The 23,487-nt window shown below is 41.8% G+C and overlaps 1 protein-coding gene across 1 annotated transcript; it reads right to left on the minus strand.

The window, feature by feature from the left end:
* Positions 1-11,137: 11,137 nt before the first annotated feature.
* On the minus strand, positions 11,138-23,249 carry LOC124116294 (serine proteinase stubble-like). The gene is made up of 8 exons (XM_046477569.2): positions 22,932-23,249; positions 21,965-22,218; positions 21,444-21,776; positions 19,904-20,087; positions 17,119-17,237; positions 14,060-14,200; positions 13,705-13,856; positions 11,138-11,332 (listed from the first exon to the last, which is right to left on the minus strand). The coding sequence occupies exons 1-8, from the start codon at positions 23,228-23,230 to the stop codon at positions 11,174-11,176; spliced, it is 1,641 nt and encodes a 546-aa protein (XP_046333525.2). The 5' UTR covers positions 23,231-23,249; the 3' UTR covers positions 11,138-11,173.
* Between the last annotated feature and the right edge of the window lie 238 nt (positions 23,250-23,487).

Below are 23,487 nucleotides of genomic sequence, written 5' to 3' on the forward strand. Positions count from 1 at the left end.
CTTAAGTTTCGATTGTTTTCAGCCTTGATAACGTTTGTCAGTTTTCAATTTTCAATTGTATATATTCTTTTGCACGGCAGTTTAGTTTGGCACCATTGTGTACATACCGCTGTCGATGTCTTTTACGTGAAGCCAATTTTCGCGATGTTTAATTGAGTGATTGAGTGAGTGAGTTGGGTTTAACGCCGCTTTTAACAGTATTCCAGTTACATCACGGCGTGTCAGCTTAATGTGGGAGGAAAGCCCAATGTGATGCAGGTCTCAGACGTTTACTACTTCGGTGAAACTCACGTATGGTGCTGACAAACCTAGAAATATAATCGGGGCGAACCGGGATTCGAACCCACAATCATAGGTTTCTGGCGTGCCCAAGGGACGCAACTCTGCACAGCAATATGACTACGGTCTGTAAATAATCGAGTCTGGACCAGACAATGAAGTGATTGACATCATGAGCATCGCTCTACGCAACGTGAATACGATGACATGCATCAACCAAGTCAGCGAACTTGACTACCGAATCCCGTTAGTCGCCTCTTAGGACAAGCATGGGTTTCTGAAGACCTATTCTAGCCCGGATCTTGACGACTGGAGACGAGCACGGCTTGCTGAAATCAATAAACCCGAAATTTCACGGGTTCGGCTGTCTGTAACAGGGGTAGGGTGATTACGATGAATACTAGTATCCGGTTGTCTGTTTGTCATCGAACACCCACGTTGCTCATGCTGTCAACCACTAGTATTCACGACCCAGATTTAATTATCTACAGGTCTCCGTGGTATAACTGGAATATTGATATCTGCGGGTCACAACAATGTTCCTAAAAAAATATATAACTTCTATATAAAAAACAGGATCTGTAAACGCATTTTAATGTTGATTTAAACAATATTTATTTCCAAAAATAAGGAATGGGATTGGTGAACAGGTTAAACCTATTTTAAACACTTCTCCCTACAAAGGACATTTAACAATTAATAAGAGTGAACTAAACATAAAATAATAAATTTAGATTAATTGTACCTACTGTTGCAAACATTACGATGCGAATATACAAGTCACACATACATACACAATTACACACATACATATATCGGTACATGAACAATTTGGTGCATCCATGCACATGTGTGTATACAGTAAACCACGGTTAAAACGAACACGCTTATAACGAACTGACGGATATAACGAACTTACTTTTTGGTCCCAACTATTTGCTGTAGTTATGCTGTATATATGCTTATAACGAACTACGGTTATAACGAACTAAAATTAGTAGTCCCTTTGAGTTCGTTATAACCGTAGTTTACTGTACTCATATATGCTTGTACACCTCTACCTCCAGCATGTGCACACATACAAACAACTATTTGATTAATGTAATCGTAAAGAAGACATATTTAAATTTTAAATCTTTTAGATTTTGCATTTTAACGTTGAGTCTGAAAGTGTGCTGACATCCAAATGAAAAGTGAATGTAATATACCCTGTTTGAAAGTGAAAGTTTCGTAATATGTACTTTTAGACGGTCTAAAATGCATGTTGTGCAAATACGATATAACATCGATGAAACAATCCATCCGAATCGCAGTTATAAATGCACCAGTGCTCGTTTATTGGCTACAGGAAGGGAGTTGTTGGTTTGAGGTTGGGGCCACTCACGCCTGCAATGCAAACCGTGTGGTTATTGTATTGTGTTGTAATGTGTACCATAACTCGCCTTCATATACTGGTCGGGGGGCACGGGTGGCCCCGTCGTCTAAGGCGCCGCGATTCGCTGTGCAGAGGTGCGTCCCTCGGGCACGCCAGAAACCTATGATTGTGGGTTCGAATCCCGGTTCGCCCCGATTATGTTTCTAGGTTTGTCAGCACCATACCCGTGCTCGTGGGTTTCACCGAAGTGGTAATCGTCCGAGATCCGCATCACTTCGGGTTTCCCCCCACATTAAGCTGACTCGCCGTGATATAACTGTAATACTGTTAAAAGCGGCGTTAAACCCAACTCACTCACTATACTGGTCGGTGACGTGTCAATGGAAACCCTCCTCCAGAACTGTTTTCCAGTTATTCGAATTATCATGTAGTTGCAAAAATTAAAAATAAACGTCAATACTTATAAATGAGATTGATAAATTATGCACATGCTACATGTATGTATGTTATCGATTGAAATATATTCTACAAAGAAAATTGAAATAGCCATAGAGTCAAAACTGCAGCTGTGTGTGTCATATCAATATCAAGCTTTTTTTCAGTTGTTGTGAATCATGCTCCATCTATAATATTCGTATGGTGGCTTAGAAGGGCCATCGATATATCGTCCTGAAATATCCACACGATATCGCGACAAAGCGATTTACAATACGATATTGCGATACAGCAAGAAACAAAATTGCGATAACACGCAACGGCAAAGCGATAACACAGCATAACGAAGCGATAACACAGCATAACGAAGCGATAGTACGACATGACATGGCGATAACACGACACCATAGTGATGTGGCAATAAAGCGAAAAGGGGATGTGGTCGGCTATAGCGCGATGCAGCAAGAGAGCTGTACTGCGAATCGCCTTTCCTACATAGTCTGGAATGTGTTACAAAAACAAATAGTTTCAGAGCAAGATGAATGTACATAGCTATATTTCTCTGGTATCAGGGGCGGTCGGATAGCCTAGTGGTTAAAGCGTTTGCTCGTCACGCCGAAGACCCGGGTTCGATTCCCGACATGGGTACAATGTGTGAAGCCCATTTCTGGTGTCCCCCGCCGTGATATTGCTGGAATATTGCTAAAAGCGGCGTAAAACTAAACTCACTCACTCACTCTGGTATCAACATGTCGCAACTTTTGTTACAATCGAGCATGCCCTTTCTACTAAATTTCAAAGAGCTTCATATGACTTGCTCAGAGGTTGTTTCATACAGGTTACAGTATTCCAGGGCTCAGTAAAGCTTTCAAAACGTTTTTTGGTAGACATATGGAGGTCACTTCCTAATTTGAGGCAGCAGTGGCAAAATGATGTCCGATGCAATTCCCTATTTGGACTTGTACCACATGTACCGATGGGGCAGGATACGCTCCCCTTTTCGCAAACACCTGGTATCATCACTTTTTGACAGTGAGTCATAGACACTTGATATACACATAGAAAGGTGATATTTTCATTTCATTTTCAATACAAGGTATCTTGCAGATGGCATATTTAATACATTGCCCAACTATTTAAAATTCTTTTAATAACTTCAGAGATACTTGGGACACCTTCCACATTCCCCATGTACCCTTTCGTCGTGTATGCTGGACTTGACACCCAATCACTTTTTACATGAATATAACTGTACCTTTTCAATAACATCCACATGTTTTAGGCCCCAATTTCTGACCCATGCAATAAAATCGGGTGTGTAATATTTTATACAAAACATCATACATATGTTTTGCTACTAAAATTTGCATGGCTTGCAATGTAATTTTATGTGCATTCTTTGACCAAGTAAATCTACTTAGAAAGCCGACCTGAGTATTAAAAAAATAGAAAAAACCTTCTACAGGATTTCCTTTACGATAACATTTATTCTTTCCTAGATTAAGTAAACACTACAAATATGGTTTCATCCATATTTAGGGTAGTTTCGAACCATCACAATGACCCTCTAATACTTTTATTTGCTTTTGCTTTACAGGTATTCCTCTCAGAAAATGACTATATCATCAGCGAAAAGTAGCAAAAGTAATTTAACTGTTTCGGGACGTAGTTGTATGGCATCGGTTCAGTTATTTTGGATTTGATATGTAATTTAATTACGAAAAGGCAAAATAGAAAGGGACTTTGTATACACCCATGGCGGACACCGATGTTAATTATCCGAGATATCGCCATTGTATCGAACAAACTCCTTCGCATTTTATATGAAAAGCGCAAATAATTTTCCAATTCTGCTGCTAGGTCCACGAGTTGGCCCTTTTTACCGACAAGGCAGGTCTCAGAGGTAGACGTCCTGTCAGATGTGAGATGAAATGAGGGCTATTTCACTCATACAGCGACGTGTATACACTTGTGTTTTGCCGTTTGTACTAGTCTGGAATTATGCTAGTTTTATGGTGACAGCCCACTGAAATACCACGTCGTTATTAAGCACAGGTATTCCACTCAGTTACATTATGCAGGCCAGTTCTTTTTTCATTCGCTTAATGCCGAGCTCCAAGCAGGGTAACAAAAAAAACCATCTGTTAACGTCTTTTGTTACGATCGACCCCACGGTGAAATTTGGTTTAACGTCGCGTCAAAGATTATTGCACTTATATAGCGACGTGCATGAACGTCTGTGTGTGTGTGTGTGTGTGTGTGTGTGTGTGTGTGTGTGTGTGTGTGTGTGTGTGTGTGTGTGTGTGTCTGCTTGCACTAGACCGGACTGATGCCGATTTATAGTGCTAGCGAGAACAAGGAACATGATGTGAGAGCAAGGTGATACTATAACACGATGTAAGAAAAAGGAGCTACTATAACTCGATGTGAGAACAAGGAGCTACTATAACACGATGTGAGAACAAGGAGCTACTAGTCACGATTTGAGAACAAGGAGCTACTAGAACACGATATGAGAACAAGGAGCTACTAGAACACGATATGAGAAGGAGCTACTAGATCACGATGTGAGAACAATGAGCTACTAGATCACGATGTGAGAACAAGGAGCTTCTAGAACACGATATGAGAACAAGGAGCTACTAGAACACGATATGAGAACAAGGAGCTACTAGAAGACGATGTGAAAACAAGGAGCTACTATAACACGATGTGAGAACAAGGAGCTACTAGATCACGATATGAGGACAAGGAGCTACTAGAACACGACATGAGAACAAGGAGCTACTAGAACACGATATGAGAAGGAGCTACTAGATCACGATGTGAGAACAAGGAGCTACTAGATCACGATCTGAGAACAAGGAGCTTCTATAACACGATGTGAGGACAAGGAGCTACTAGAACACGATATGAGAACAAGGAGCTACTAGATCACGATGTGAGAACAAGGAGCTACTATAACACGATGTGAGAACAAGGAGCTACTAGAACACGATATGAGAACAAGGAGCTACTAGAACACGATATGAGAACAAGGAGCTACTAGAACACGATATGAGAAGGAGCTACTAGATCGCGATGTGAGAACAAGGAGCTACTAGAAGACGATATGCAAAGGAACTGCTATAACACGATATGAGAACAAGGAGCTACTATAACACGATGTGAGAGCAAGGTGCTACTATAACACGACATGAGAACAAGGAGCTGCTAAAACACGATGTGAGAACAAGGAGCTGCTATAACACGATGTGAGGACAAGGTGCTACTATAACTCGATGTGAGAACAAGGAGCTGCTATAACACGATGTGAGAACAAGGTGCTACTATAACACGATATGAGAACAAGGAGCTACTAGAAGACGATATGCGAAGGAGCTGCTATAACACGATATGAGAAATAGGAGCTACTATAACACGATGTGAGAACAAGGAGCTACTATAACACGATGTGAGAACAAGGAGCTACTAGATCACGATATGAGAACAAGGAGCTACTAGAACACGATATGAGAACAAGGAGCTACTAGAACACGATATGAGAAGGAGCTACTAGATCGCGATGTGAGAACAAGGTGCTACTAGAAAACGATATGCAAAGGAACTGCTATAACACGATATGAGAACAAGGAGCTACTATAACACGATGTGAGAGCAAGGTGCTACTATAACACGACATGAGAACAAGGAGCTGCTTTAACACGATGTGAGAACAAGGAGCTGCTATAACACGATGTGAGAACAAGGAGCTACTATAACACGATATGAGAACAAGGAGCTACTATAACACGATGTGAGAGCAAGGTGCTACAAGAACACGATATGAGAACAAGGATCTACTATATCACGATGTGAGAACAAGGATCTACTAGATCACGATGTGAGAACAAGGAGCTGCTATAACACGATGTGAGAACAAGGAGCTGCTATAACACGATGTGAGGACAAGGTGCTGCTATAACACGATGTGAGAACAAGGAGCTGCTATAACACGATGTGAGGACAAGGTGCTACTATAACTCGATGTGAGAACAAGGAGCTGCTATAACACGATGTGAGAACAAGGAGCTGCTATAACACGATGTGAGGACAAGGTGCTACTATAACACGATGTGAGAACAAGGAGCTGCTATAACACGATGTGAGAACAAGGAGCTGCTATAACACGATGTGAGGACAAGGTGCTACTATAACTCGATGTGAGAACAAGGAGCTACTATAACTCGATGTGAGAACAAGGAGCTGCTATAACACGATGTGAGAACAAGGAGCTGCTATAACACGATGTGAGGACAAGGTGCTATTATAACACAATGTGAGAACAAGGTGCTACTATAACACGATGTTAGAACAAGGAGCTACTAGAACACGATATGAGAACAAGGAGCTACTAGATCACGATGTGAGAACAAGGAGCTACTAGAACACGATGTGAGAACAAGGTGCTACTAGAAGACGATGTGAGAACAAGGAGCTACTATAACACGATGTGAGAACAATGAGCTACTAGATCACGATATGAGAACAAGGAGCTTCTAGAACACGATGTGAGAACAAGGAGCTACTAGAACACGATGTGAGAACAAGGAGCTACTAGAACACGATGTGAGTACAAGGAGCTACTAGATCACGATATGAGAACAAGGAGCTACTAGAACACGATATGAGAACAAGGGGCTACTAGAACACGATATGAGAACAAGGTGCTACTATAACACGATGTGAGAACAAGGAGCTACTATAACACGATGTGAGAACAAGGAGCTACTATAACACGATGTGAGAACAAGGTGCCACTATAACACAGTGTGAGAACTGTGAGTTATTATATTTCGGCGCGAGGAAAGTGAGCTACTATACAACGGCGCGAGGAATGTGAACTACTATACAAACGCGAGGAATGTGAGCTACTATACAACGGCGTGAGGAATGTGAGCTACTATACTGACCTCAGTATGTTTTAATCATATGATGTAAGATGAAAATTACAATGAATGTACACACTTTCCTTAAAAAAAAGACTTCTTTGTGTATTCTTTTAGAAAAAAAAGGATTTAATAGAAAGAATCATTAATATTGCTTGCTTCTCTCCCCTTGCGGCTAAAGGAAATAGTTTAAACAGTAAGCAGCGCGTGGTATGTAGCTTCACGAGCGATGGGCAGTTCAGTGTATAGACGGGGAGAGAGCTCGGGGTTTTGTCGGTCGATCCCGGTAACAGTGTGCACGTTCTCATTCCGGGTTTAGGTCACATTGTTTGAACCCGGACAAATAGGCTTGTGCGTTGGACATGAGCTCTATTGTGAAAAGAAGTTACACGCAAGAAACCACTTCATTAGGACAATACCGGTCAGATCATTTGGGGTGACTGACTGTTCTATGAAGAAGTTTCTCGGGTTGTTTATTTGAGCCAAATACATGTGGTGATGCGAGGTTCACTCACGCATTCAACGCTGGACACGCAAACTTACATATGTCAATGCATGTAACACAGTGAATAGGTAGGATTTTACTCCGCGTCTAGCAATGACCCGCTTGTTTTTTTTTGACGTCACAGGACTAACGACATCAAAGCCGCCAGCTTAGATGTGTAAGTAAATACATCAGCTGGGATAAATAAATTTTAACATCAGCAACGATAAATTCAAATAGGGTAATAAGTAGAAACATCAGCGGGAACAAATAAGTAATAGAATCAGCTGTGATCAATAAGTAATAGAATCAGCTGTGATCAATAAGTAATAGAATCAGCTAATGGAATCAGCTGTGATCAATATGTAATAGAATCAGCTGTGATCAATAAGTAATAGAATCAGCTGGGATCAATAAGTAATAGAATCAGCTGTGTTCAATAAGTAAGAGAATCAGCTGTGATCAATAAGTAATAGAATCAGCTAATGGAATCAGCTGTGATCAATATGTAATAGAATCAGCTGTGATCAATAAGTAATAGAATCAGCTGTGATCAATATGTAATAGAATCAGCTGTGATCAATAAGTTTTAGAATCAGCTGTGATCAATAACTAATGACATTAACTGGAATAGATAACTAATAACACCAGCTCGAATATAAAGGTTATGACATCAGTTGTGGTAAATAAATGGGTCTCCCATTTACACTCCGGCTACCGAATTATGTTTCATGACGCACAGTGTTATAAGCCCCAGTACGCTCTACCATTAAAAGTGTCCCAGTCATCTAAGGCACCGCAATTCGAATCCCGGTTCGCCCCGATGTTTCTAGGTTTGTCAGCACCATACCCGTGCCCGTCGTGGGTTTCCTCCCACATTAAGCTGACACACCGTGATATAACTGGAATACTGTCAAAAGCGGTGTTAAACTCAACTCACTCACTCGGTGGAGAATGAGAAGAGTGAGTGAGTGAGTGAGTTGGGTTTTACGCCGCTTTTAACAGTATTCCAGTTATATCACGGCATGTTAGCTTAATGTGGGAGGAAAGCCCGAAGTGATGCAGGTTTCAGACGTTTACTACTTCGGTGAAACCCACGAGCATGGGTATGGTGCTGACAAATCTAGAAACATAATCGGGGCGAAGCGGGATTCGAACCCACAATCATAGGTTTCTGGCGTGCCCAAGGGACGCAACTCTGCACAGCGAATCGCGTCGCCTTAGACGACGGGGCCAGCCGTGACCCCCTCCGGCAATAAGGGGTTACACTCGCAACTGAGAGTCTTTATATTACAATGAACTTTGGGCAACACAAATTTAATATATTATGAAACATTTTACAAAAGTAATATATTCAACTTTATAAAAATGAAATGGTTGTTCGTTAACCTGTTTATAGGAAATACGTGCATCTTGTAGACATATTTACATTTCATCTTCTCACATTTTCCTTAAGGTAAAGTTAAGTTCATTCTTAAATTTAAACTCTAAGGTTAACCCAGAAACCAGTACGTACAAAGCTAGAATGTGAAATTAGTCAATAACCACACAAGAGCAATGAAAAATCAACAAATGACATAGAAATACCCAGACTAAGGTTGACAATCAAATAAGACACGGCAATCGATGGCAAATATGTGATACAATGGCCATGTGCAGCACAAGTGAACATGATGATCGAAGGCCCTATTCACAAAGTCAGTGCAGTGTCATGGCCCGCAATTGTCCTACTTGAGCAGCTTCGATGAGGCTCGATGTCCGACTGGATCCAGGAAGCAGTATGCTGGAAACAGGTCGGCATGGCGGTGTGTCAGACATGTCATGCCCGTGATGGGTATGTACACAGACACAAGGCAGGTCGTAGTAGGGTTTTCTGTTTGTTTGTTTGTTTGTTGTTTAACGTCGCACTCACCCATATTTCATCAACATGACGGTGGTCTGTAAATAATCGAGTCTGAACCAGACAATGCAGTGACGGACATAATGAGCATCGATCTACACATTGGGATACGATGACATACCTCAACCAAATCAGAGAGGCTGCCCAGCCGATCCCGATCCCGCATTTTCGCGGGTCAAGCATGGGTTGCTGAAAACTTATTCTACCCCGGATCTTCACGGTCCTGACGCAGTGGGAATGAACGATGGCCTTGAATCCATGATAAAGATGCTAGGGCTTAATGACAGATATTGTCTATGTCAAATGAGTAGCAATTTATCCAGATCTAAGTCAAGGGCGTAAAAACGAAAAGGGACAAAAACATAAGGGGAAGAATGAATATGAAACAATACCCACAACTGGAATGAGAGAGCAACATGATTTATGAGTCATGGACGCGTTCAAAATTGAAATTACAGCTATTAATAAAGTAACAACAAACCATTATCGCTGTTTGCGTGTTTATGCGTTTAAATGTCATACTGAGTTTCCAGTGAGTGAGTGAGTATGGTTTCACGCCGCTTTTAGCAATATTCCAGCAATATCACGCTGGGGACACCAGAAATGGGCTTCACACATTGTACACATGTCAAGAAGCGAACCCCGGTCTTCGGCGTGACGAGCGAACGCTTTAACCACAAGGCTACTCGCCCGCTCCCTGAGTTTCCAGAATATCACCAACCTTAGGCGTCCAATGTGTCTTGTAAATGGGGAAACCTCTGCACCATGTAGGTGCAATGTTAGTGCTACTTGGCCGTACAGAAGCGTGCTTTAACACTTGTTGAAGAGCATCCGTAAAGACAGATCAATCAATTTTTCAATTTAATTTAAGCCAATGGGTTTAAAAGCGTTTGATTTTTCCGTTTTAAGCCCATGGGCTAAATAAGGAGTGGGTTTAAAAACGTGTAGTCCCGGTATTGATATTTGTGGAATTAGTCAGAAATGCAGATAAATACTGTATTGGTGTGAGTGATTTTGCGTCAGTGTAACAACAGCTTTGTTTCCATTTCAAACAAATACATTTTTCCCAGTGGTGCATGCAGCGTGGGAATAGACAATTTCAGAGCGTCACTAATAAACAAAACGTGATGTGAAAAGAAACATTACATCATTCATGGACGCGTGGTGATTCCAAAGTCACAGTAACAAAGTGCCTAAGTTGAATAACTATCCGATGCCTGAGACAGAAGATCTTTACGCCGTAGTAGGTGGAGGGGAAGAATTCTCAAAGTCGGACTTGAGTCAAGCCTATCAACAGATCAAGTTGGAAGGACAATCGCACTACTGTAATGCAAGGGTGATAGTCCTGTGATCGGCAAGTGTTAAAACTCATGGACTTGACATATTCAAGTAAAATATGAAAAATAGTAGTTTCTATCGGGAGTAGATTATATCCGTCTAGGAGTAGAGTAGACGTTGCAGAGTACAGCTGCACAGTTCTACTGACGTACCCTTTCGAATGACCACCTGATACCCAAAATAGTCCCGATCGCACTTGGTGTTATTAAGCAGGAGCTCCCTTCACGTGAGAGTAAGAGTACAGCGTGGTCATTTCATTTTGCCAAATTCAATTTTGTACCATCGAGTGAATGAGTTAATAGTTTCGTTAGAGTTCAAACAAATCTCACACATGCTCCGTAAAATCGGTGTTTCTCAGAAATGATTGTACAACGAAAGGACAATTACATGATAAATTTATTTTGTAAGTATTTATTACACACAGCGTTCGTAGTTTAACAGCCAGAACGAGCAGCGATCCAGTCAGCATAGCTGGACACCTTGGCGTAGACACCAGGAAAACCGTCTTGACCACAGTCAACACCGTAGGACACAACACCTGTCAGAACTTGTTGACCGTCCTGCTGGCAGTACAGAGGACCACCAGAATCACCCTGAAGAAGAACCACACATTATTGTCCATGACGTCACCAACATTTATCTTTTATGAAGTGCCAATAACAAGACACACAAAACACCTCCTTTATATATACCCAGGCAGTCACAGCCACCTCTATATATACCCAGGCAGTCACAGCCACCTCTATATATACCCAGGCAGTCACAGCCACCTCTATATATACCCAGGCAGTCACAGCCACCTCTATATATACCCAGGCAGTCACAATCACCTTTATATATACCCAGGCAGTCACAGCCACCTCTATATGTACCCAGGCAGTCACAGTCACCTCTATATATACCCAGGCAGTCACAGTCACCTTTATATATACCCAGGCAGTCACAGCCGTCTCTATATATACCCAGGCAGTCACAGTCACCTTTATATATACCCAGGCAGTCACAGCCACCTCTATATGTACCCAGGCAGTCACAGTCACCTCTATATATACCCAGGCAGTCACAGTCACCTTTATATATACCCAGGCAGTCACAGCCACCTCTATATGTACCCAGGCAGTCACAGTCACCTCTATATATACCCAGGCAGTCACAGTCACCTTTATATATACCCAGGCAGTCACAGCCGTCTCTATATATACCCAGGCAGTCACAGCCACCTCTATATATACCCAGGCAATCACTGCCACCTCTATATATACCCAGGCAGTCACAGCCACCTCTATATATACCCAGGCAGTCACAGCCACCTCTATATATACCCAGGCAGTCACAGTCACCTTTATATATACCCAGGCAATTACAGTCACCTTTATATATACCCAGGCAATCACAGCCACCTTTATATATACCCAGGCAGTCACAGCCACCTCTATATATACCCAGGCAGTCACAGCCACCTCTATATATACCCAGGCAGTCACAGTCACCTCTATATATACCCAGGCAGTCACAGTCACCTTTATATATACCCAGGCAGTCACAGCCACCTCTATATATACCCAGGCAGTCACAGCCACCTCTATATATACCCAGGCAGTCACAGTCACCTTTATATATACCCAGGCAGTCAAAGCCACATCTATATATACCCAGGCAGTCACAGCCACCTCTATATATACCCAGGCAGTCACAGCCACCTCTATATATACCCAGGCAGTCACAGTCACCTTTATATATACCCAGGCAGTCACAGTCACCTTTTTACCCAGGCAGTCACAGTCTCCTTTATATATACCCAGGCAGTCACATCCACCTCTATATATACCCAGGCAGTCACAGCCACCTCTATATATACCCAGGCAGTCACAGTCACCTCTATATATACCCAGGCAGTCACAGCCACCTCTATATATACCAAGGCAGTCATAGCCACCTCTATATATACCCAGGCAGTCACAGCCACCTCTATATATACCAAGGCAGCACAGCCACCTCAAAATATACCCAGGCAGTCACAGCCACCTCTATATATACCCAGGCAGTCACAGCCACCTTTATATATATCCAGGCAGTCACAGCCACCTCTATATATACCCAGGCAGTCACAGTCACCTTTATATATACCCAGGCAATTACAGTCACCTTTATATATACCAAGGCAATCACAGCCACCTTTATGTATACCCAGGCAATCACAGCCACCTTTATATATACCCAGGCAAACAGTCACCTTTATATATACCCAGGCAATCACAGCCACCTTTATATATACCCAGGTAAACAGTCACCTTTATATATACCCAGGCAAACAGTCACCTTTATATATACCCAGGCAAACAGTCACCTTTATATATACCCAGGCAATCACAGCCACCTTTATATATACCCAGGTAATCACAGTCACCTTTACACATCCCGACGGAAACCTCACATATTTTCCACGTTGTCACTTTCACATTTCCCCTATGCAGATAGTGTTAAATTGTTCTTCCAGCAAGGTATGCCCAACACATAGGTGAGCGACCAAGGGACCCTAAACTGCTTCCAGTTATCCATAATACTGTATGTGTAAGAGTAGTGCCCAATAGCCTTGTGGCATCACATTATGTGTACGACCTACATAAAACCAACAAAATAACTGCAGTAAACTACGCTGATAACGAACTCAAAGTGACCACTAATTTTAGTTCATAATAACCGCAGTTCGTTATAAGCATATATACAGCATATATACAACAAATGGCCGGGACTGAAAAATAGGTTCGTTATATCTGCCAGTTCGTTGTAAGCATGTTCGTTATAAACGAGTACCATTGTGGCTGTGATCAAAGGTTGCATGCTGTTTACACCACAGGTAACGCGTGTGTCATAATCATTAATACACGACTCTTTACATAATCATAGGAAACCTCTGCTTAAAGCCTCATTTATGTTGCGATTGTCAGTGGACGCCTATACTGACCTGGCAGGAGTCTTTGCCCGCTTGACCAGCACAGATCTGGTTGTTGGGGTCGGTCATCTGGACGAGGATGCTTTGGTCTTGGTCGCAGGTGTTGCCGTCCTGAGTTGGAACGGACACTTGTTGCAGGAGGTAATTATCTGGCTGCTGGCCACCTAGCGGACACAAGTAAAACTCATTATGTCAAGCCAATCCTTGACATCATCCGTGATCATAAAACTTGAAAACTAACAGAAGCTGCGTAAAAGCATCAGTCACTATTGAAATTCGACAATGAACAGGGCCGACGTTATAGTTAACAGAGCAAATTTCGAATGAACCACATTTAAAAAACTGCATAACGACATTGTGGGATTACCAAAGCTGGTGGTTCCAACTCCAACTGCAGTGCAGTCTTGTCCTGTCAGAGCGTAGTCGGCGGTGGCGAGGCAGGCTGGTGCGGTGTTGGGGATGGCGTTGAAGTCAATGGGGTCGACCTTCAGGATCGCTACATCATTGGCTGTAACGTAAGCAAGCTCGTAAAGGAACAATCTGAGTTCAACAGCATTTTCGAAATAATAATGACAATATTGGATATAGGATGTCTTTGAATTAGATCTAGTTTGGACTGCAATAGATTCCTGTAGTTTGTAGTTCTCATGGGCCGTGTCTTTTACCTGTAGTTTGAGTGTTGTAGTTCTCGTGGGCCGTGTCTTTTACCTGTAGTTTGAGTGTTGTAGTTCTCATGGGCCGTGTCTTTTACCTGTAGTTTGAGTGTGGTAGTCCTCGTGGGCCGTGTCTTTTACCTGTAGTTTGTGTGTTGTAGTTCTCATGGGCCGTGTCTTTTACCTGTAGTTTGAGTATTGTAGTTCTCGTGGGCTGTGATTATTACCTGTAGTTTGAGTGTTGTAGCTGTCATGGGCTGTGATTATTACCTGTAGTTTGAGTGTTGTAGCTGTCATGGGCTGTGATTATTACCTGTAGTGTGAGTGTTGTAGCTGTCATGGGCTGTGATTATTACCTGTAGTTTGAGTGTTGTAGCTGTCGTGGGCTGTGATTATTACCTGTAGTTTGAGTGTTGTAGCTCTCATGAACTGTGATTATTACCTGTAGTTTGAGTGTTGTAGCTGTCATGGGCTGTGATTATTACCTGTAGTTTGAGTGTTGTAGCTGTCATGGGCTGTGATTATTACCTGTAGTCTGAGTGTTGTAGCTATCATGGGCATGTGTGTGTGTGTGTGTGTGTGTGTGTGTTTCGGGTACAGTCATGTTTTTTCCTTCATTTTTAGGAGCTGAGATTCTTTTTTTATTTTCATTTCATTTTCATCATTTTATTATTATATTATCATTTTCTCACTTTTCACTAAAACAGTACTGATGTAGGTGAATTTAAAACAGGACAATGAAAATAGCAGGATAATAAAGCATTACATACAATGATAAATAATTCTTTTACAGCACCATCTGCAGCAAAAATGTTTGTGCTCACAGCTACTGGAGGAATGTACTTTTCAATTACCTAGATGATGCGGATGATAGACATAAATAGCATAACACGTTGTGTCCAAACCCCGAATAGAGTTACAAAAAGGTTGAGAATCGATCGCCCAAACACAACCACAACAGTTTGCTGATTAATGCACGTGCTTCATTACCCAGATCAGTGGAACTTGAGTTTAATGTGAAACCTTTGCTGCACTTGCAGCATGCCTGCCTACAAAGATATGGATCTAGAAGGAACGATGTACTGTTCATTCACACCAAAACCGTTGGACAGTGACAAATAACATGCTGAGATTAATGGTACTGAAAGAACAAGCCATTGGTATGATACATCAAGAAGCAACGCATGACCACGTTGCAATGAGGTTTGGCTGTAGCCGAATGCCAGTCACCAGGCTGATGGTCCGTTACAGGCACACTGGATAGACAGGATAGGGGTGATACGTCATCGTCTATGTCAACGTCGTTGGTGAGGCGGCGGCCTTGGCTGATGCCACAACTAGCCATGAACCATAACAATACGCCTAAACGTCGTGGAGCTTTTGTCCCCAAAAGCATTTTAAAAATATTGAAAGTCCAAGTACAAAGTAAAATGCATTTCTCCAATCGCAAAGATCAGTTTTTGCCTCAGACTGGTCAGAATTAGGACACACTCACTTACATCATCACAGAATAGAAACAGGTGACACCAGATCCAATAGACTCCCTCTTATAGGCAAAACGCACCCATTGGGGAAGAATGTTCCAGACGGGTGCAATCTTTGAAGCTGATATCATTCAGACAGTTCTTCTGAAAGGTACTCTCCTATTGTCAAGGTTAAAAAAGACGTGACAGCTCTTACCGCTTCGCCGCAGATTAAAGACGCCTCAACGCAGTTACCAAGCCTACATGTTTTCCCTCTACCACCTCTGCCAATATTCATAGTGTGCTTGATTGTACGAGTGGCTTTTGACAAATACAACTCCATCCAGATGCAAAACACAAGTCGGCCTAAACTACACCTGATGGTGATTTTGGATGGACTCGCCTCCTCATTGGCCTCAAAATGCTCCTATTGCTCATCCAACTCACCTTTTCAGCCAACACCATCAACCCTACTCTCCTTAAATTAGCATTATTTGCTAAAACTGTGTAGTGCCATGAACATTAACTTGAAAACTAAGCAAGTGTAAATTTGAGACAAAACAAGTCACCTACTTAGGGCATATCATCAGCAAAGATGGCATCCATGTCGATATACTTCAAAAATAGATTCAGTCCCACCGATCCCACCCTCTAAAAATGTCCATGACGTGTGTCATTTCTTAGATCTCTTATTGTCACAACGTTTACCAAACCTTTCTGGCATCGCTCCCTCTACAAAACCTTCTGAAAAAAGATGCGTCTTTCGATTGGTCAAACAATTGCCAACATACATTCGCAAAGCCAAAGCAAGCCCTTACAACAGCCCCCATCCTTGCATGTCCCGAGCAAACCAAACCCTTTATCCTCACAACTGATGCATCTCAAACTGCAAAAGGGTACACTTTAGGCCAACTTGATTCTCATGGCGGAACTTGGAATGATGTTGTTAATTCATGTCTTTTGACCATACCAGTATCTTTCTGTTCTGTTTTTAGGAACAATGTTGACTGGTAACTTTTCTTTTGCTCGCCAGGTTCCAATTAAGGGTATATGGTGCTTAATGGACATATCCCATCACATTCAACAGCTGTTATGGCCTTTTAAAATGGACGATTTGAAATGATTGTTAATAAATACGGGTTACAGGCACGCTGTCTCTTTGTCAAAGATTATGGCTTTGCTCACGAAATATTCTGTATGTGAGGATGCCCATATTGTGTTTGATACTTTTTATTGAGTTATTTTTTTTCAAACAAAATCTCCTAAATAAACCTGTCCCCACCCTTAGAAATCATATGGTCCGCCCTTACCTGTAGTTTGAGTGTTGTAGTTCTCATGGACTGTGACGCTGTTGACGTTGAGCTGCGTGGTTGATGCTACGGTTGTGTGGTCGCCGACATTGACTTTGATTTGATCAGCAGTCTGGCCACTAGACAAGAAAGGTACAAATTGGGTTAGGGCAGTGTTTCCTTTGCCAACAAATATCTATCAAACAACTGAACGTCAACCAGAATGTATAGGTATACCTGTCTCATGTGATACCCAAATATATGCGTCAAAACACTTTCCATATTCATAAGAAATCTCTTTTGTTCGCTTCCCAATGTTTCATGAGCAGGTGTTTATGAATCACTATCAACAGTGATGTTAGCAGGTGTTTATGAATCACTATAAACAGTGATGTTAGCAGTTGTTCGCGAAAAGGTGAACGGATCCTGTCCCACCAAGAAGACCGGATTGGACAGTAGAACATGGGTCTACGTACTGAACACAATGGGCAGTATAAATTGATGTACTTACTGAACACAATGGGCAGTATAAGTTGATGTACTTACGGAACACAATGGGCAGTATAAGGTTGATGTACGTACTTAACACAATGGGCAGGATAACGTGGCTGTACTTACTTAACACAATGGGCAGTATAAGTTGATATACTTACTTAACACAATGGGCAGTATAAGGTTGATGTACTTACTTAACACAATGGGCAGTATAAGGTTGATGTACTTACTTAACACAATGGGCAGTATAAGGTTGATATACTTTCTGAACACAATGGACAGTATAAGTTGATGTACTTACTTAACACAATGGGCAGTATAAGGTTGATGTACGTACTTAACACAATGAGCAGTATAAGGTTGATGTACTAACTTAACACAATGAACATTATAAGGTTGATGTACTTACTTAACACAATCGGCAGGATAACGTGGATGTACTTACTTAACGAAATGGGCAGTATAAGTTGATATACGTACTTAACACAATGGGCAGTATAAGGTTGATGTACTTACTTAACACAAAGTGCAGCATAAGGTTGATGTACTTACTTAACACAATGGGCAGTATAAGGTTGATGTACTTACTTAACACAATGGGCAGTATAAGGTTGATGTACTTACTTAACACTAAGTGCAGCATAAGGTTGATGTACTTACTTAACACAATGGGCAGGATAACGTGGCTGTACTTACTTAACACAATGGGCAGTATAAGTTGATATACTTACTTAACACAATGGGCAGTATAAGGTTGATGTACTTACTTAACACAATGGGCAGTATAAGGTTGATGTACTTACTTAACACAATGGGCAGTATAAGGTTGATATACTTTCTGAACACAATGGACAGTATAAGTTGATGTACTTACTTAACACAATGGGCAGTATAAGGTTGATGTACGTACTTAACACAATGAACATTATAAGGTTGATGTACTTACTTAACACAATGGGCAGTATAAGGTTGATGTACTTACTTAACGAAATGGGCAGTATAAGTTGATATACGTACTTAACACAATGGGCAGTATAAGGTTGATGTACTTACTTAACACAATGAACATTATAAGGTTGATGTACTTACTTAACACAATGGGCAGGATAACGTGGATGTACTTACTTAACACAATGTGCAGCATAAGGTTGATGTACTTACTTAACACAATGAACATTATAAGGTTGATGTACTTACTTAACACAATGGGCAGGATAACGTGGATGTACTTACTTAACACAATGAACATTATAAGGTTGATGTACTTACTTAACACAATGGGCAGTATAAGGTTGATGTACTTACTTAACGAAATGGGCAGTATAAGTTGATATACGTACTTAACACAATGGGCAGTATAAGGTTGATGTACTTACTTAACACAATGGGCAGTATAAGGTTGATGTACTTACTTAACACTAAGTGCAGCATAAGGTTGATGTACTTACTTAACACAATGGGCAGGATAACGTGGCTGTACTCACTTAACACAATGGGCAGTATAAGTTGATGTACGTACTTAACACAATGAGCATTATAAGGTTGATGTACTTACTTAACACAATGGGCAGGATAACGTGGATGTACTTACTGAAAACAATGGGCAGTATAAGGTTGATGTACTTACTTAACACAATGGGCAGTATAAGGTTGATGTACCTACTGAACACAATGGGCATTATAAGGTTGATGTACTTACTTAGCACAATGGGCATTATAAGGTTGATGTACTTACTTAGCACAATGGGCATTATAAGGTTGATGTACTTACTTAACACAATGGGCATTATAAGGTTGATGTACTTACTTAGCACAATGGGCATTATAAGGTTGATGTACTTACTTAGCACAATGGGCATTATAAGGTTGATGTACTTACTTAACACAATGGGCAGTATAAGGTTGATGTACCTACTGAACACAATGGGCAGTAGAACGTGGGTGAACGTACTGAAAACAATGGGCAATGTAAAGACGATGTACTTACTTAGCACAATGGGCATTATAAGGTTGATGTACTTACTTAGCACAATGGGCAGTATAAGGTTGATGTACTTACTTAACACAATGGGCATTATAAGGTTGATGTACTTACTTAGCACAATGGGCATTATAAGGTTGATGTACTTACTTAGCACAATGGGCATTATAAGGTTGATGTACTTACTTAACACAATGGGCAGTATAAGGTTGATGTACCTACTGAACACAATGGGCAGTAGAACGTGGGTGAACGTACTGAAAACAATGGGCAATGTAAAGACGATGTACTTACTTAGCACAATGGGCATTATAAGGTTGATGTACTTACTTAACGCAATGTGCAGCTGTCAGAATAGTGCAGGAGTCGATGATTGTAGCTCCACACACGGGGTTAGCGCTGCCTCCGATGTTGAGGGAGGCGTAGGAGTCGAAGGCACCCTGCTGTGCTGCGAAGCCTCCAACAATTCTTGTTGTTATGGCAACACTTCGGATAGAAGTTATATCGTTGCAATCTGAAGAATGATTAACATTGTCAAGTCTATAAACTTTGTCAAAATTTGAAAGCACTTTAACTGTGAGTGAGTGAGTGAGTTTGGTTGAACACTGCCTTTAACAGTATTCCAGTTATATCGCGGCGTGTCAGCTTAATGTGGGAGAAAAATCACAAAGTGATACAGGACGTTTACCACTTCGGTGAAACCCACGAGCGCGGGTATGGTGCTGACAAACCTAGAAACATAATCGAATAATAGAAACGTAACCGTTCGGATTCGAACCCACAATCATAGGTTTCTGGTGTGTCCAAGGGACGCAACTCTGCACAGCGATACTTTAGACGCGGTACCTTAGACGACTGGGCCAACCGTGCCCCCACTTTAACTGTGAAGGTAATGTGAAATGACTACACCAGCCTGAAGTGATATATTGTATGATGACCCTAGCAACCGATCTAGGACACATTATCCACAATGATCTGCAGGACGTGTACCACTTCGTTTAAACCCACGAGCACGGGTATGGTGCTGACAAACCTAGAAACATAATCGGGGCGAACAGGGATTCGAACCCACAATCATAGTTCCTGGCATGCCCAAGGGACACAACTCTGCACCTTAGAAGACTTGGCCACCCGTACCCCCACTTTAACTGTGAAGGTAATGTGAAATGACTACACCAGCCTGAAGTGATATATTGTATGATGACCCTAGCAACCGATCTAGGACACATTATCCACAATGATCTGTGTTTTTCAAAAGAAAACATTTTAAAACATGTGAAGAAACCAATCGTTGTCAATTCCATTTTCCTTACAAAATAATAAACATGTTTGGAGTGAAGCGATAACATAACAAAACTAAAATATCATGTAGTACATCCTTGTCCTGTATACCAGAGTATGGTGTCAAATAACGTGGATGGTGACTATTGTTTATTTCTATTCAAGAATGACATGACTATTGTGGGGATCAGATCCACAGTAGGGGGTTGGTTGGTCTGTTATCTGATGAGGGGAGATGTCATTGGTAAGGGAAGTTATTCGAAGACGCATGCACCAGTGTTAAAATACGTAAAATTGAGGGGATCAGAAAGAGTCACTGGTAAACATTAAAGTCGTCATAAACATAATCCCCCATTCAGGGTACAATTAGCATTGGATGGTCCTGAAGGATGCAAAGTGTGAAACTCGTTTGAGTTCGAATGGAAGCCAACTTACGCCTCCCATATTTACAGCCTTGCTGGTACGACTTCAAAATCCAAAGGTTTTGGGTTCAGGAACATTCTGATCATGAGTCACTGGTGTATCTACTTCGGACATGCTAATCCTCGAAGATATGCACTATGATATTGCTTTATCAATATAGACTTACTAAGAGTGGGAGTAGGGGTCGTTGTTGATGTTGTTGTTGTCGTAGTAGCAGCAGTCGTTGTTGATGTTGTTGTTGTCGTAGTAGCAGCAGTCGTTGTTGTAGTTGTTGTAGTTGTAGTTGCTTTCGCTGTAGTTGGTGCAGCTGTAGTTGCTTTCGTTGTAGTTGGTGCAGGTGGCGTAGGTGTTGTTAGCACGGTGTTGTTGACCTGCTGTGTGCAGTCGTTGGCCAAGATGCTGACGAGGTCTTGGAAGCCGCAGGCGTTGTAGTTGTCTGGCATGTTTTGAAGCAGATTGCACATCTTCTCCTTTCCAGCAGGGGAAATGGCATCGAGTGCTGATAATAATAATAATAATCCATGAAGATAGGTCTTCAGCAACCCATGCAAACGAAATCATGATCATTTTAAGTCATTAAATTTATGTGCATCGTTTATGCTCAGTAGGCACATTTTGTCTGAGAGATTTTATTTTGGACATCTATTGTTGTACATAAACTTGTCATAAAGGGAAAAATTCCTTTACCTTCATCGCGTACAACAGCGAGACCTTCCTTGATGTTAGAGTTTACCATCTGTCGCATAATTGTGTAGATTTGAAGAGCTTGATGCGGATGGGTGTGGAATATGCGAAGTAAAGCCGCATTTTGGATGTAACGGTTTGTTCCTAGCATGTAGCACAGAGCGTTGCCGAGAATGTCTTCTGGAAGCTGGTTGTAAAGTTCTGACGGGAAGGTAACGGGAGGGGGAGTAGTGGTAGTAGGCTGGGGGTGGTTGTACCTTTCAACAAAATGAAAATGAAAGATACATTTATTTTTTGTGATTGCCCATACAGATAAACAAAGAGACACGTGAACAAACCCAAATCTGTAGAATGAATAAGTGAGTGAGTGAGTTGGGTTTAACGCCGCTTTTAACAGTATTCCAGTTATAGCACGGCGTGTCAGCTTAATGTGGGCGGAAAGCCCGAAGTGATGCAGGTCTCAGACGTTTACCACTTCGATGAAACCCACGAGCACGGGTATGGTGCTGACAAACCTAGAAACATAATCGGGGCGAACCGGGATTCGAACCCACAATCATAGGTTTCTGGCGTGCCCAAGGGACGCAACTCTGCACAGCGAATCGCGACTCCTTAGACGACTGGGTCACCCGTGCCCCCTGTCCTGGATCGGTTGCACAGCGATACTTTAGACGCGGCACCTTAGACGACTGTGCCAACCGTGCCCCCACTTTAACTGTGAAGGTAATGTTAAATGACTACACCAACCTGAAGTGATATACTGTATGATTGTAATTGCGGCGCCTTAGACGACTGGGCCACCAGTGCCCCAGAATGAATGGGAATGACAAATGTGTAAAGAAGTAACCATAGAACTATTGACTGAATACATACGCAGAATAAAGTGTGTAATTATTCAAATATGAAATCATCCTTCGTCTACAGTGTGACACAAACGTTCCATCCTAATGTGATATGCAGCCACACTTACTGCCAACGGGAGCCGCTGTATGTTGGTCTCCTGTATCTGCCGTATGTACTTCCTTGGGAGCCGCTGTATGTTGGTGTTCTGTATCTGCCGTATGTACTTCCTTGGGAGCCGCTGTATGTTGGTGTTCTGTATCTGCCGTATGTACTTCCTTGGGAGCCGCTGTATCTTGGTGCTCTATATCTGCTGTATCCACTTCCTGTCTGCCCAGAAGAGTATGCGTATGCGTAAAACCGTTTTTGTGCGCCAACGTAGGCAACAGCCAGGCAGACCAGCAAACACAACACCAGTAACGACTTCATGATGATGATGTTCAGAACCCTAAAGCCGTGGCATTTTATAGCCACTGTAACCCCCAACAGGTGCCCGTGACGTCAGAAGGCACGGTTACCTAACATATTGTCATTAGTCATATTCACGCAAATAAACAGCACGCCATCGGTGCATTGATTCGCAACATTTCCCCGTATTTACACCGACTCTTTTGAAACAACAAAAAATGGTTTACTTATGAGAAAAGGTGTCTTCCGAATACACATGGGAGTATTTACACGTAGTT

Source organism: Haliotis rufescens, unplaced genomic scaffold (assembly GCF_023055435.1).
Source record: "Haliotis rufescens isolate VD_foot unplaced genomic scaffold, xgHalRufe1.0.p SCAF_30, whole genome shotgun sequence".
In the NCBI taxonomy this organism is placed as follows: domain Eukaryota; kingdom Metazoa; phylum Mollusca; class Gastropoda; order Lepetellida; family Haliotidae; genus Haliotis; species Haliotis rufescens.

What these genes read in the sequence shown, in the direction of transcription:
- LOC124116294 (XM_046477569.2), bottom strand. Translation starts at nt 23,230, where the DNA reads ATGAAGTCGTTACTGGTGTTGTGTTTGCTGGTCTGCCTGGCTGTTGCC. An exon ending in CGCTGTTGTACGCGATGAAG is followed by an intron (nt 21,777 to 21,964) that starts GTAAAGGAATTT and finishes TATTATTATCAG; the next exon opens with CACTCGATGCCATTTCCCCT. An exon ending in CGGGCAAAGACTCCTGCCAG is followed by an intron (nt 11,333 to 13,704) that starts GTCAGTATAGGC and finishes GTTCTTCTTCAG; the next exon opens with GGTGATTCTGGTGGTCCTCT.